The sequence below is a fragment of the Erithacus rubecula genome (genome assembly GCF_903797595.1).
Source record: "Erithacus rubecula genome assembly, chromosome: 6".
Classification (NCBI taxonomy): domain Eukaryota; kingdom Metazoa; phylum Chordata; class Aves; order Passeriformes; family Muscicapidae; genus Erithacus; species Erithacus rubecula.
Window position 1 is genome coordinate 3,013,771 of NC_136688.1, and position 16,788 is coordinate 3,030,558.

Here is a 16,788-nt window from a genome sequence, read left to right on the forward strand (position 1 = left end):
TGACCTGACCCTGCAGTACGAGTAAAGAATATCATAGCAGTTTCTAGTTGCTTAGGAGTTCATAATACAAAGCCATAGAACTAAAGTGCATGTAATGTTCATAAGCACAAAAGAGTATTTTCTGTGCTCTGCACAGGCAGTATCCCTTAAGGCCAGAGGCTTTTCAGGAAGTGATACGTGATTTGTCTAATGCCATTATTGCTGGGCAGTACTGTATTATTTTAGCATGTTTATCCCCTGTGTGTGTCGGGACACTGAGCAGGCACAGCAGTCTCAATTATTTCTGAGCTGCTTCTCTTCTAAGCGTGAGCGACTCTGAGTCAACACTGAGCTCCTCTGTGGCCATTGTTTGTAGCCTGTGCTGTGTTGTGTCACCTCCTTGGAGGGGCTGGGAGGGCTGCTGTGCCTGTTCTCAGTCACACGGAGCTGGGAATAATTCCAAGGAAGCCAATGGGGTCACAGGAATGTACAAGTGGGGAAAACTGGGTCCTCGCGTGGGAGTGTGGTTTTTGAGGGATGACATTTTAACTTTTGCTCAGGTTTGTATCCTGTAGGGACAAGCTGCATATTAGTTGTTTGCTTATTTCTATGTACTTGTCCAGGCTTAAAAGTTGTCCTTCTTCTTAAGGTGAATCTTTTGGTTGAACCTCCCTTAGTTTTCTGATCCTTCTTTGTAAATGTGTGGGGCCAAGAAATAAAATCATTAATAGAATAGAAAGCAATCAGAGAAAAAGCACAGGGCATGAGTCTTGGTTGACTTTTAGAAAATTCATCTGCTCTTTTCTTTATTATGGCTCTAGCCTTGAAATAGTGTTTGTGGGGAACCTAATTTAAGCATTTAATTCTGATACTAATAAAATAACAGTCTGAGCCCTTTCCTGTATAGGGAAGTGGTGCAGTAAAAGGTGCTGAAGATTAACAGTGCCTGCAGATTTGTTCTGAGTGATAGTTAACACATACAGGGAGTTGTACACTTTGGTAACCCTTGAGAACAGCTGGTTCTGGAATAAGGTCTTCTAAAGGCAGACCTTTAGCACTTGAGTGTCATTCTCTGCAGCAACAGCTATTAGAATAAGCCAGGTCTAAGCTGCTGCTGAAGAAACTGATCTGCAATTTCCTAAAACAGATGAGTCTTTGCATTGACTTCAAAAGGCTTTAGATCAGATCCATGGAATCGTTCCAGAAGAGAAAAATTCACAGTGAGATCTTCCAGCAGCCCAGGCTGGAGATGTTGCATAGAAATCCTGGAGCAGAAGTATGACACAAAGATGTATTTTGACAGCATAGGTCTCATCCTTTTATAATCACTGGTTCCTGCCTGAGTTTGAAATTGATGTCATATTTCAGACTTAGCCTCAGCCACTGTGGTATGAATTCCATGTGATGAAACTGGGTATCAGAAGGTGGGTTGTAATGTCCCAGTTTATCCAACCACCTTCCTTTTGTGAGGAAATTAAATTCACTTTATTTTCTTTCTTTTTGTTATGGAGGCACAGCTGACCGTGCTCTGTAGGTATTGCATTGTTTCTCGGACCTAAAATTAATGAGGTGCTTGAGCCTTGTAATGTTTTGAATAGGATGCCCTGCTTTCCTTGCTTTGTAGGGAACACAGTGAACCAGCTGTAGTGTACTTTGTACTACATGAGCAGACAGCTCCTGTTCTTCTTGGTGTAGGAGTCAATAAATCCTTTCAGCTCCACGCTGTGACCTTAGCCATTATTCTCAAATTAAAGGAAACACTTTTAAAAGTTTGTTCAGTTTGGGGTTTTTTTTAATATGCCTGTTTCTGTTCATTAAAATTATAATAGTCTCATTTTTCTTACCTTTTATTCTGTTACTCTTTTGCTGTGACTTTCCTGTTTGCAAATCAGAATTCAGTTTCCAGATGGTCTTTCTTCCCATTGTTCTAAACCAGAGGCTCAGAGTTTCTCATATCCAGTACAATTAAGAAGATGTGCTGTTTCCTACACTTTTTGCAGTGACCATGTGCTTGCAGGTCTGGACTGGCCACAGCATCTGTTGTCTTTTACACAGGAGAAAGGAGAGAATAAGGTACACAGAAGGAAACTGTGCAGCTGGCAGTGAACTGCAGGACAAGTGGTTAAGGCTGTGGAGGGCATTAGTGGAGGAGGCATAAGGAACTAGAGTCAGTGGGCATAGAGGTGTGGGAAGGAGTTTCAGGGGCTATGACACTGGAGGAGAGTGGAGGTAGGGTGTCCATAGATGTGGTTGGGACTGGAGGAGGATCCAGAATTTTGTGGAGGATAATGAAATTAAATTCAGGGTCTGGATCTGCAAATGGTCAGCTTCTGTTAGTTCTACTGGATGCAGAGCAATTTCTCCTTGGAGACATACCAGTATCTGTAGAACAATGTATGCAGTGGCTATCCAATGCATTTCTCCTCTCCAGTGTATGGGCCATGCCCCACTGCTCTCAGCAATTCTTTCTGGAATTCCTGGGAGCTGCCTGTGCCTGTGGCTTGCTGTTTGGCCCCTTGTCCAAGGCATGGGTGCAAGTGTGGTTAATCCAATCACTTCTTGAGCCCTTATTGAAGGGCAGCATATCAGCACTCAGTGAAAATCCTGTTAGGAATCTGTCAGAGGGTGATTAAGAGATGTCAGAGGGCAGAGTAAGCTGCATCAGCAGTGAGCTGGGTAGATGAAGTGTTCTGTGGTGAGCCTAATCTTGTGAAGAGCATGACCTCTGTCTGCTGTATAAAGGTTTTCCGTGGTAACCTCCCTTTTTAATTAGGTTTTTAATATACATATAACCTAGCTGAAACAATCTTGGCTGATAGGAGGGTCAAAAGGGTGTGATGGAGCATGGAAAGGTGTGGTAAAGAATGGGAGATGTAAGAAATTAGCATAGAAAATGGGATTAACATCAGCTAAATGTACATGTGAAGAGCCGTTTATCTGCTGTTTCCCCTCCTCCTTCCTCACCCTCTCTTTCTCTGCTGCTCACTGTTCCCTCCTTATAAGTGCATCAGTGCTTCTCAATAGATCACTGGACCAAGTGGGGATGTTGTAGCTCATTACCCAGATGTTACCTAATTACAGCAACATGTTTTCCAAAAGATATCATAGGCAGGATAGACAGACTTCTGCTGGCTTCCTTCTATACCTGAAAATGGCTGTCTTTGGTCATCTCCTGACAGAGGATTAATGAGGTCTGAAGGGGAACATGACTCTCATCATTTCTCAAGAAGAGCTTTACAAGGAGATGTACAGCTCTTGGAAAGGGAGGGGAAAAAAGGCTTCTGACTAGGAAAGTTGTGAGTGAAAGCAGAGTTTTCCCAATATCCATCTAGAGATGTAAAAAGTGCTGGGCTTTTTTTCTTTACGCCTCAGTGGAAAGATCCATTGTATTTTAATTTGTGTCTTGAATTTGGATGAAACCACTCTTCTCTTTCCCTGTATGCAGGGGTGGGGGTGCTGCTTTGACACTTCAGATGTCCACATTGGAAGCTGAAGTCTGCACTTCTCCCCTGGCAGCAAAGCTTTGTCTCCCAAGTGTTTTTATACAGGAACAAAGACTTGATCTGAAACAGGAACTCAGCCCATAGACATCACAAGCTGCTGATAGATCCCAGAGGACTTCAAGAGTTTGTTAGAGTTTGCTGATGAAATAGTGGTATTTTGCAAAAGCAGCATCAGTGTGCCAATGAAGGTTTGTGTCCTGGCTCCCTGAGGGGGCCTCTTTAGATATGTGAGTGTGTCTGGTGAGATGGGAAAGAGAGCACATGGAAGGGCTCAACACTCACATTCTTTGCTATATTCAGGGGGCATAAAGGTTTTCTGAGGAGTATTGATTTATGAAATATTGCAAGAAAGAGACCAAGATAGAAATCAATAGAGGTGATGTTGATTCTGTGTGTTTTGATCCCGCTGAGCTTGGGGGATGATCCTTCCATAATCTCTGAGGCATCCAGTGTAAAACCTGCTCCTGCTGAGCTGCTGTGTGTGTATATATATATCTGTACGTGTTTGTGTCTCTTGTTCCTTAATATCAGGCATGTGGCTCCAGTCACATCTGAGCTGGTGCATTGTTCTCCCCTATCTCTGAGCTTAGGAGTGAATCCCTCTGGCTGGCCAAGCCAGCAGACACTCGTAGCTCAGGACAGTAATTCTGGGCTGGGGCAATTTAGTGTGCAGCTCTCCTGTGCTCTGAGTTGAGGCATGGGGATCTCAGCACTGATGAACCTCTCCTTCCATGCTCCTGCTGAGCATTTGAACTCTGGCTTTAGTCCTACCATAATTACAGTTTATACAGTTTAAAAGCAATTAATGCATGAGCCCTCAGAACAGTCTTTTAGCACTAGAATATCTCTGTAGAAGAGCCTGTGGTCTAAATATTTCATTATCAACTCGGGTAGCTCCATCCTCATCCTTTTAGATTTCTAGATTTCTCCTATACCTCCTTTTCCCATTATGCAATTATAAATTGATACCATGTAATTTGTGTGTCACTTGATATAAGTCTCTGTTTATTTTAAATGCAATAATTAGAGATAACAATTGCTATAGAAAAATAAACATCTCTTCAATGAGAAGACTGAGTAATTAAGGGCAATTATTGGTTTCTGTAAGTAGGATGCTCAGTAACAAAGTTCTTTTCAGTGCAGCTAAGAGTAGTACAAGATGTGCATCAGTGGAGACCAGAAATCTGTGCTCTAAAAGAATAGGGATGTGAAATGGAAGCTAATAATAAGAAATTATCTAGAGGTTTCTTTCCAGATTGTATTTAGAATGCAGTTTTCCTGGTTGTAATATGTAAAACTTGGATAGGATTTATATCCCTTTCCAACATTCTTTGTAAGGATTAATCAGTTAATCCTTCTACAACCCTTGCAAGGTAAGTAAGTAAGTGTTATTATCCTTATTTTACGGCTATGGAAATCATGTTGCTGTGGGCCAAATTTTAATCCATTTTCCACTGTTGCAGATCTAAAGCAACTTCACTGCAGTCAGCAGAGTTAGACACTGTAACTGAACTGATTTAACCCTAATTGAAACTGCAGTGTTTGTGAAGATAACTGTGGAGACTAAAGAGGAGGAATATTACATTTTAAGATTGTCCTCTACCCTGCTTGATATGTATTAATGCTTTTGATTGCTGTAAGGGTTGATTTTCTGGACTGGCATCCTCGAGGTTTTGCAGGTCTTGCAAATGTTACAACATGTAGTTTTCAGGAATGAGCACCATAAATTCTTTTAAGGTTTACAACAGCAACCTCCAATTTGTCGGGATAATTTTAATTATTTGTATTGAAGAGAATGTGTACAAAGTTCATGTGCAGCAATTATATATACACATCAATCTTTTTGAAGAACAGTGTACTTGAGTTTGTCAGCCTAGAACTTTTGTTCCTCTTCTAATCCAGATAGTTTGTTGCCAGTACTTGAGCCCTGAAGTAAACCACAAATGTTTGTGTTTTGCAGTGCCTAGATAACATTTGCAGAGCATTCACTGACTTGAATTAATTGGCAATTAGCTAACTCAAGTTAAAAGAGGAGTGATATTTCTCTCTAGACATTCTTGTAATTGCTCATCCAGCCAAAATAGACACTTCTGGCCAGACCAAGGCTTTTCACTCGGATTTTTTAAGGTTTTTGACAATGTGCTCTGAAGTGAAGAGCAAGGAACGTGTGTGTGCAGATGATCTTCTGAAGTCAGTTTAGTTTTCCAACTGCAGAAGTTTATTTTAGGTTGGTTTTATTTTAAAAGAAAACAAAAGCCAGTGGGAAAAATCATATGTGTTAAATATAGCAAATGTACCTTCACTTCTTATTAGTTTTTTGCCTCATGGTTAAAAATCAGGATAGTAAGTTAGTTGTGTTTAACATTTCTGAAAGACTGGGAACGTCATCAACAGTGAATATACCATAAGTGCTGTATTTAAACAACAGTGGTGTTTTATTATTTATTACTCTCTATTTCTGGCTCAAAATGATAATGTGTTTCAGATTGGTGTCTTTGGCAGACTTCAGGTTTGGATAGTACTGAAAACATTCTTTCTTGTTCCTAAAATGTTTCCTTCTCTAACACAGAGTTGTAATAACAGGATCATTAGTAAGATGCTACTATTCACACAACTGCAAAGTGCATATCAAATAGCACTAGCTCCAAACTCTTAATGCTTTATTCAGTCTCTGCTAGAGAAAACTGCTGCACAAAATGCAAGGCAAAAGCAAATGAGTCTCTTGTGAAATCTTGTCCTTGGCTCAAAAGTCCTGAAGGTGATTGCCAGTTACAATGTTGACCACTTGCTGTGGTCATGGATTCACAGTGAATATATTGTCTCAGCTGGAGGGAAACTTTTGTTTCTCCATTCCCACAAAGCATTCTTCTTGGGTAAAAGAAGAATCTTCTCTCTGTACTGCTTCAGGATGGGCTGTCCACTTTTCCAGATGATTTAATCTGTCCCTTGCTCATCACATAACTCCTGTCCTTTTCAAAAACTATCTGTATATCTGTAAGCATCCACAGAGTGGGAGTTTGCCAGCAAAAAAAATGCACAGGTATGGTTATTAGCAGGTCACTGCTGCATTGGGCTGTGTCAGGCTTGTACATTTCCCTTTGCTGTTCTTCCTTCAGTGGCATCTTCATGTCATCTGGGGTTTATCATGCTCATTGGGTTCCAAATTGTGGCTTTTAATTATGATGAAAAGACAGTGTTAACTGACACATCCCCTTGCTTTCCAGTTTGTTCATGTTTTCTTCTTTACTTCCCAAACTGCTATTATAGGTCTGGTTCTGATGCTGTTCAGTGGCTAAGATCAAAAGCAGCCCAATGTTTGCAGTTCATTGACTGCAACAACTGATTTGAAAGCCCCAGGATACAAGTGTCCAGAGTCCCCAGGAATGACCTATAGATGGAGATCTGAGGTGTGCCTGCAGCAGTGTGCATGTGACAGCTGTGTGGGTGGTTGAGGGAAACTTCAATCAGTTGATTCCCACAGCATCTTAGATTTTCTGTCAGGACAGAGCAGAGTTAACTTTAGCAGTCACAAAGGTTACTTGCCTGCATTTGAGGGGTTAATTACTCATGAAGTGGACAAGTTCAAGCTCTGTTTGTTGTCTGGCTGACTTTGTAAGCCAAGCCAGTGCAAAATATCCTTGCAGCAGCAGTAGCAGCTGGGTTTGTTTTCCTTTGCAGAAGACACACGTACCTGTGCTGGCTTGAGTGTGTAGATAAGCTTTACAAATAAGTACCTAAGTTATTGACATATTTCTATTGGAGGAGGATTTATATGGTTCTGAAGTGCTCATTAACAGTTACATATACAGAAGAGGGAAAAAATGGAAGATGCACCATCTCTTCCACAAACCTGTAAACACACCTTGGGCACTTGTTTCCAAGCAGGCATTTCTGCCACTTCCTTTATTTCAGTTACAGCTCAGCAGTTTATTCACATAGTTGCTTCTCTCTAAGGTCTGTTATTGTGTAGATAAATAATACATCTTGAATGGTTTGTGTCAGTGAAAGGGGTCCTTAAGAATCAGAAGTCCACAGGATCTCAAATCCACATTTAAGTCATCTCTCAGTAGTTACACAATTGACTGAAATTACAAGACAGAAACAGAAGTCCTGAGGACAATCCCTTCCTGCCTCAGCCCAATTAGGCTTTCTTCATTGCAGCAGGAGAGGAGGGTGTTTTCCTACAGATGGACTTTCCAAGAGGGTTTTTTAAATATTTTTTTTTTTTCTGCTTAGGCTGGCATGCAAATGTCAAAGGGAAGTGGCCAGGGGAGAAGGGAGGAAACAAGGCATAGTGACATGTTTTATTTTTATCCTAAAATTACATTCAGTGAATTTATATAGTGGAAAGTGCTGTCTTGGGCTGTTCAGAGGGTTGTCTAAAATTTCTATCTCCACAAAACAGACAGCAATGACAGTGCATTTCTTTCCTTGATTCTTAAAATACAAATCAGGAGAAGAGGAAAGATGCATTAAATCTCATGTACATTTTCTCATTCTGTCCTTTGATACCATGTTGTAAATCAAGAATGATTTCTTGATGTCAATGAAATTAATTCAATATAAAATCAGTGGTTCAGTACTAGTTGTTTTTTTGGGGGTTTTTTTGCCTAGTGTTTGGTGTCTTCTAACAGTTGGTTAACTTTTTATTGGAGTAAACAGAATGGTTTAATCTTACTTTTTGACTTTCTGTGGTAGGTTAATAGCTCCAAGGACAGAGGATACTGTGAAGATACCCAGCACAATGGTGTCCCAGAAGTTCATGGTTAGAGCCTTCTAGGGCTCAATGACAGGGTGCTTCAGGGAGGTCAGAAGAGAAATACTTCAAAAAACATCCACATTCAGTTGGGCAGATGTCTTGCTTTGGGAGCAACAAGATTTTAAATCAAATCTTGAAGTGTGAGATATCAGAAATCTGGTATATCACTAGTGAAGAACCAGTTAGAGAGCAGTTGTTTCTCACATTTATGTCAACTATGACCTCTGAAAATAATTGGTCCGTGCCACTTTACAGCACAACACGGTTGCACAGATGTTGAGAGTATAGATATAGAGGACTGAGCTAGAAGTTCTGCTTTGATTTGAAAAGTGTAACTAAGAGTAATGTAAAAAGTGCTGTCAATGTGATGCAAGAGTAAGGCTGTGGTTTGTCCTAGAAGCAGGAAGGAAGCAATCAGCACAGATTGAAACAGTGCATGCTTTCAACAGGGCGGTGCCAAGTCACCTCTATCCAAACACACAACAAAGCCAAAGGGAAGAAGCATAATGAGGCTGCAGGTGCTCTGAACAGTGAACATAGAGCCAGAAGTGCTTTGGTTAATATTACAGATTGAGTAGAAAAAATTCAGACAGAAAAGTGAGCGTGGTTGGACATCACAGCATCTTGCCAGCTCTGCTTCTTGGTCGCTTCTGGCCGAGAACACTCTATTGCTATGCACAGTTTCAAATGGATTTGTCAGTGCACTGCATTCTTAATTTTTGTGACTTGTTTATGTCGTGGCTGAAAGTGAGGATGTCAGCATTTAACCAGATGAGACTGAGAAATTATGGGACTAGAAATATCCAGAACACTTGAGCATGCCATAAAAGAGATGTGACTGGAAGTAAGTTGAGAGTTTATTTCTCCACATAATAGCCAGTGATTAATAATTCCAAATTTATGATTACCTGTGTAGCAAAAGGATGGACAAGTACCTACAGAAGATTGCTGAAGTCCCTGATGAAACTAATTCACTTAACTGGGCCCAGTTTGTAGTAAGGCAATAATCCATTTGTCCCTCAGTAAGACGCATGAAGTTTTGTGTTCAGTGTTTCAGTGGACTGAATATCCATTGTGTTCAAATTCCACATAAAGCAATGTGTTTAGCTTCATGGTTTGCATTAGAGGATGGGGTTGGCTTCTCAACTGCAACGTAGCCTAGAGCTGGGAATGAAGTTAGTTCTTTTTTCTACTGTTTGATGTTGTTGTTTATAAATGCTCTGCAAACACAGCAGTCTTAGTGACACTGGGGAGGTGCCATTTCTTTTTCAGTTCAGTTATAACTGAATTAACCTAAATGTCAATTTGGCATGTAGTGTGTGGAGTGGGATGGTATCCAGCCCATCAGGTGTTGTGCTGTATGTGCATGTTAGACAAGAATAAAACCAGAAGCAAACAAGTTCTCACTTGAATAACCTATGAAGTACAGCTTTTCCAGCTACAAATTTTCTTAATGGCAGTAGAGTTGAGAGCTCAAGGGACCATCTTGTGGGAGGTATCTCAGTGTAGCTGCATGTAAGTCACCAGACTTAGATGAAAATTTTGCAAAAGATAATGGATCCTGTGTGTTACTTACCTCTTTCTTTTAAGTCTTGGTGTTCCATATTTTGATGATAGTTTGGACATCTTAGTCCTGTCAGGGATATCAATATCCTTTTGCCAATATAATCACTTAAGAGCACTCTGTCTTCTTTGAGGATAAGAATATAGTAAATAATAACAAATAAGAACTTAGAATTGTAGCAGCATATGCTGATGTTCCTCCACACCACAGTGAAATTCATCACAATATTAACTTTATCCAGCAGGGTACATTAAAACAAGGGACACCATAATTGTGTTTTTAGTGTGATCATGCAAACTTTGGAAGGAGCAAGAGAAACATAAAAGCCATGTCTACACTGCAAACATTTTACCATCTAGTTTTGATTTCCAAGCTTTTGTTGATGTCAGGTGTCAGCAAAAGCTCTTAGTCCAGTGCCGTTCAATTGCCAGATCTTCTTACTGGTAGAACACATTTTGAGTGATGAGAGCTGGGCTGCAGTGCTTCAACAAAACCACACTTTTAATGGCAGAATCTGCAGGAGCATCAGTGATGTTGGTGGCTTCACTGCCAAATGATCACAATGTAGGTTGAAGGGTCTTCTTTACTCACAAGACCTTTTCTGGCTGGAGGAGGCACTAATGGGAATTTGTTTGCATATAAGCTGCCAACAGCTGGATGGTGTTCTAAAAGGAAAAACTTCCACAACTGACCTCAACCTCTAACCCATTCTTCCTTTCTATTTTGCTTTGTTTCTCCTGCAGGTCTTGTGAAGTTGGGGGTTCATTGTGTCACGTGTCAGAAGGTCGCGATAAAAATTGTCAACAGAGAGAAGCTCAGTGAGTCGGTGCTAATGAAGGTAATTTTCTAATGGAAGATTTAAAAAAATAAGATTAAGTTCCTGGCTCTGTGTCTTCTGTTCCATGCAAAATTAATATCTTTAATTATGTATAACAAACATCCCTGTCAGTATTAGGATTATGTGGAGCACAATAACAATAATTTAGTTATGGGGGAGGCGAGGGCAGCTGAAATGAAATGGGAGTATGCCTGTGCTTTGTGCACAAAATAAACAGTCAGCTGCAGAGCTGGTGCTTCTCTGCTGGGGCCAATATATGTTGGGCACCTGACTTTGGGCACTGACACTACATCAGTGTCATTGTGGTACATTGCAGGCTGAGGTGTACAAATGTCAGTATGAAGAGATTTAACAGGGGCTGGTGGATCTGTTACTTTAATACTCCTACTGCTTGCTCTGCTGCATGGGTTCTCTATGATCTGATGTGCAAAGGTCCATGACTGCTTAAAGCTGTTGTAATTCAGTTTACAGTCCACAGAGCTGTGCTGCTGGAAACCATCAAAGTGTCCCTATGGTCCCAGTGACTGTTAGTGTTCAGAAGAGCTTAGTTTGTTTTTTACCTAGCCTTGTGATTCTCCTCACATGAATGTCATTGATTGATCTTGGAAACCTAAAAATAAAATAAATGTATGCATAGCAGTTTATTCATGTGATTTGGTGACTAGAGAGGCTATATTCAGCTTGATGGGAAGGAACACAACTGCGCTGCAATCAACAGAATTCCGTCATGCTGTCACCTGCAAATTACGCTAACAGGTTTGCATGCAGTGTTGAGTTTATTGAGGTGACTTCCCCATATAAGCACACAGAGCTTCTCTATATAAGCTCATCTTTATACTCCTGTTTCCCATTGGACTTCTGTGTCAGCTGTTTCCCGACACAAGTAAGTATAGCAACCTTACTCAGAGCAGAAAGAAAATGGAGTATAAGCTAGCATGCAGTCATTGAATGTTACACAAAAAAATGTAAATTTATATTTTTTTCAGATAAGGATTTTGAAAGTTTATACTCAATTGTAACATGTTCAGACTTTACCTTTCTGGAATTTCATTGATGTATTCCCTCTTCTGCAGTCCTGTGGATTCAAACAGATTTCTAATATAGATCAAAAGTTAGAAAGTCAAATAGGTAAGAAAACTGTGTAAATGGTAAAATCTGAATGGACACTAAGCACTGAATATATCCTGGAGAAAAATAATAGAATTTTTAAAAAAAAAACTTAAGCATTTTGTTTGGTGAGAGAAACTGTCTGGTATTTATATAAGACACTTGATTTACCTCCCTGCTTTTCAAAGTAGGAGTAAAATCACTTAGCATAGCAAAGCAATCTCTCTGCTTTAGCTGTGTTGCATTACCTCGGTTGTAGTATGAAATCTGAGTAGTGAAACGGTGAGTTAGGCCCTTGTTTACACAGCCACATGCTGGAGCGTGCCACATTTTCTGCAAGATTGTACAGCATCTTTCTCAGGAGGAAATTACATATTGCATCATGCTTCTCATTTTCAGACCCTTCTTTGTGAGATTTTCCTCTTTCAAGGATTCTGTTCTCTGTACTCAGGAGGTTGGAATAACAGATGGGATTGAAGTGGTTTGCCCAATTCTTACATAAATTCAGTAACCAGATGTCTTTTCAGGAAAGCCCTCTGCCTGGTGGTCACAGACAGGGCCTGAGACTTCTAAGTGAATTTAGAATACTGTTAGCCAGTTTACTCCAGTCTGGCTGGAGGGGAAAAGTGCTTGCAGCTTTTGGCAATCCCAGTGTGACCATTGTGAAGCATCCAGCTGACAGCTTGCTGTGTGGAGCCAGCAGCCACAGGGAGATAGCCAACAGTGAGGCCAAGTCATCATGGTGTGGTGGCATTCCTACTTTGCAAGTCTTCCCACCAGTTTATCAGTTTCTTTGCCAGTGGGCTGTGCAGAACAAACCCTAGAGCCAAATGATTCAAAACCACAGCTACTCTTCCAAGCCAGGCCCAGATTGATGGATTTTGCTTTAATCCCTCCTTGTACAGAAAAGCTGGATCTGACAAACATGCACACCTGCCACATGAAGCTGTAACAGTGCAGTGCTATGGCCATTTATCCTAGAGCATAAGGAAAAAGTCTGCTCGTGGTCCTTTCAACATCTAAAGTGACAGGCAGAAGCATATACAGCAGGCTGCTTTCTTTGTCATCATTATTCTGTTTTGACTTGCTTCTTGTAGCCTTCATTTCTCCAGTGTTTTTGCAGTGTTTTATTCTGTATGTTCAGGGAACAGTCCCTTCTCTCTGCAGCTGCTCTTCATCTGAGCTGTGCAGAATTGAGAGGCATTTGGTAAAGTGCTTTCTAATCATAACGTTGTAGTATCGATATTTCTGGAGAGAAGAATTTGGAATTGAAGCAGCTGGTCTCAATTAGCAGAACTGCTGCTATGGAGATGGTACACAGGCAGGCACGATGCAGCACAGGCTGCAGTAAATGTATCATCCAGGCACTGGCTGCCCTGTCAAGGGATGGAGCTGCTCAGTGCACACGCAGCCTTTTGCTTTGTCATGCCCTGACTTGCTAAACACAGGTTGGGGAGCAGTGTTCCTGTTCCAGCTACAGCTTGGGCCTGCCTGGGATCCTGGCTTTGGGGCAAAGCTACATATTTCTCAGTTGAGGGAAAAGGGTTGGTTCTGTTCTCACTCCTGCTTTCCCTCAACCAGTAAAAGTTTCACTGAGTTTCTTCAGCAGAAACCCTGCTGATGTGCAGACCTGTGTCCCACAGTACTTCTAGCTTGCTCTAGCACAAATTGGCAGGAAAGATTTCAGAAAGCAGCGTCCTACAGGGAGCGTCTTAAGATTGAAACATGGTTCATTAATTTCCCTGAATTACATCTGGATCACTGACAGTGAAATTAGGCCCAGAATAGTAGAGTTGTCTATAAAGCAGTAAGGTTTCCTGAGCAGCCAGGTTCACTACTGGCGGTTGCATTTTCAGTACCAGTACGAGAATATGGAGTTTACAACTTCAGAATATAAAGGTTAAAACAAATCTTTCCTCTGATATGGCAAAAGATCATCTGGAAACATGGAGGTGTCTCATGAGATATACTCAGAAGAGTTCTTTCTTCTCTTTACTGTCTCACCAGTTCTCTTCCACTCCCGCCTTCCAAAGAATAAACAGCAATACAAAACCTCCTCTTTGGTGATCCGTCAGACAAATCATTGTTTGCACAGACAGTGGTGGTAGAAGCAATGGGAGCATAAAGGGTGAAGAATGAGAAGGGGACAGCTGGCCTTGGTCTAATTATTTGAGCACGCAGCCATCCTCAGAAAGCCACAGATGTCCCAGGCCTGATGACTGGAGCCCAGAGCTCCATATGTGTGCTTTGTTTCTGTGTGCCTTTTGTTTCTTCTGAGTCCTCCAGTGCTGGCCTTGAAGCAAGGCAGGTATTTCCAGGGCAAGGGATGGGAAGAAAAGCAGTCCCACTGCTGTGGAGCTCAGCTGTGTCACAGGTAGTGAGTTTTGGGGAGGCTGTCAGTTGGTTTGGTGTCTTGCAGGCTAATGAGCTCTGCTTCCAAAACATTCTGCACACAATTCTCTGTGTTCTTAACCACAGAAGGCCTTGCAGTGATCACTACTGGAGATTGCTTGAAATAATTGAATGGAAGGATAGGTAGGAGAATTGAGTGTTAGTTCCTCTTGGAACTGACAGGATAACTTATATAAGCATATTTGTAAATAACTACTTCTTTGCATGGTCTGTTCATCATCTCTTCTTCATAAGCTTCTACTTCAGTAAGTGTTTATCTCATCCTATTTTGGAGTATTTCCTTCCCTCTCCATTTTCTTTTAGTTGCTCTTTTGTTTCTTTTTAAGCCATTCGTTCTTCATTCCCTTCCATTTGTGACTTCTTCCTTTTTTCTGTTTTTCCTCTTTTGCTACAGAAAGTCATGTAGTAGCTGTCATTGTTTGTGGCCAAAACTGCTGAAATGCTGCATGTCTGGTTAAGATCCCTGTTTTTTGAGGAAAAAAGTTTAGAAATTGGGCACAATTTAGAAAATATCTGAGAGAGTAAGAAAATCAGAGCTCATGTTTTATAAGACTAAGGGTACTTAGTTTATTAAAGTGAAGGCTAAGACATAGCTTAATCATGGTCTGTAAGTACTGATGAGGATAGGCATGTGATAACAGAGGATATTACAGTCATGGGTATAAAAAGCTGATTGGAAACTAATAGTTGTAGGCTGTAGGTAGGTTACATGTAGAAATACTAGGCCTGTTTAACCACTGTATGAAGTTACTAATTGGAACAAGCCATCCAAAGCTCTAGTGAGTTTTCCTCCTGAAAGACAATTAAACTTCATCTTGCACTGAAGTGTGTTTTTTTTTTCTAAAAACCAAGATCCTAGTTCAACTTCAGATTGAAGTTGACTTGAAGCAGGAATTAGTTGGTTTCCTGGTCTGTGCTATGCATTAGCTCTGATTATATCAATGCAACAGCCCCTGTGGCCTGAAAATCCATGGAGCTGGGAATTTCAATCACACACTTGAAATCTGTGAGAAGTCCCATATCTCTGTCCAGGGCATAAAGAGATGCACTTGTGCAAGGTGTCTCTAGAAGCAGAAATTTAGGATCTCCCAAGTGAATTTAAAGAAGGCAATACTTGAGAACAGCAGCTTCTCCTTGGAATACCTTATTTGCAGACTTTTAAAAGAACAAGCTGTGATAATGGGTGACTTAGGAGTCCTCAGCTGCTGACTGCAGGCTGGTCTACAGAAATCATTACTAGAATATCAGAACAGCATCAGGGAGAAGCTAAATCTGAGGCAGAAGTGGACTGAAGTTGGTTCAAGTTCAGCTTTGATCACAACAAGGGCAGTTTCCCTAAAAGCCAAACTCGCCAACACCACCTCAATTCCACCAAATCAATACTTTTTCCTAATGTGTTTGGTGGTGGCCTAATTGTTTTCCAGCTGCAGTATTTAGGAGTTTTGCTATTGATTGCAGTGGAAATGGCATTAAGCTGCTGCTGAATCCCACTGAGTACCTCTACCATTGTATACAAATGAACAAAAAGACAAGGCCATGGGATATCTTCTGTGAAATACATTTAAAATACTGTAGGATATTGGCAAGATTTTGGAGGTGGTATTATTTAAAATAGCAAATGGGAGGGAAAATATTTCTATTTATTAAAAAGAAGTACCAAGAAAAAGGTTTTAAAGAATTTATCAAATTTCCAAGGACTCCCTGATTAAGGAGCACTGTGCTAACTTGCTGACACCCATCTATTATTCTTCTGATTGGCTGGCATATTGCTGTGAGAAGAAAATAACCCAGAGGACCTTGTACTTGTGGCAAAAAGAAAGATGAAAGGATAGAGGAAATTAAATCTCCCCAAAGCATGTACATGCTCATATTTTCACTTGCTATTGAACATACAGGTTTCAATGTATAAATTAGTATATTCACACTTACACACTCTCATCCTCATTGTGGTTTATCTTGTTAACCTGGAGCATTACCACATGCTTGCCAGCTTTTAGCCCTGGAAGAGAGCAGATTAGAAGTGTGTGTGTGTGTGTGACATGCATAGGCACTGAACAATGCAGGAATGATTGGCACCCAGCAAAGACCAGGGGGGCACAGACTCATGCTTAGCCCCTGCCTCTGTGACCCTTGTTCATATTCTAGTAGCAACCCAGTTGGCACAGCACAGCATCCTGTCTGCAAGTCTCTCTTCTGAGTTCAATGAGATAACAAAGCACCTTGCAATATGAAAAATACAGGCAAAATAAAAGGGGCTTTTTTTCCCCCCCGGCTCCCTCCTGCTAGAGGGAGTTTGGGATTAGGAATCTGTTACTGAATGTATAATGCAGATTGTTTTGTTTTAAACTGGAGCTGGTGGGGAGCATTGAAAGCCTGTTCACTTGTCATCTGTTTGAGCAGTTATAGAAGTTGGGTAATTGTGTTTTCCTTCAGAGAATGACTCTCTGCCTCCACTTTCCACCAAACATACAGTGAACACAGTTTGAGATATTCTTAAAGAAGGAAATCAAGTGGGAATTACAAGCACATGATATACCTATCAGAGGAACAAACCTGTCAAGTGTGCATAGTGCCTTTTGCTTTCTAAAGTTAGTAGGATCAATTGAGGCATTTGGGCAGGCTATTA

The 16,788-nt window shown here is 40.9% G+C and overlaps 1 protein-coding gene across 20 annotated transcripts in view; it reads left to right on the forward strand.

The window, feature by feature from the left end:
• The window catches only part of BRSK2 (BR serine/threonine kinase 2), a 304,732-nt gene that overhangs the window by 140,208 nt on the left and 147,736 nt on the right, over window positions 1-16,788 (forward strand). For all 20 annotated transcript variants that reach the window (XM_079310032.1, XM_079310048.1, XM_079310040.1 and 17 more), the window contains one exon: window positions 10,549-10,643. In XM_079310032.1, coding sequence (XP_079166158.1) covers window positions 10,549-10,643 — 95 coding nt within the window. The remainder of the gene's footprint in view (window positions 1-10,548; window positions 10,644-16,788) is intronic.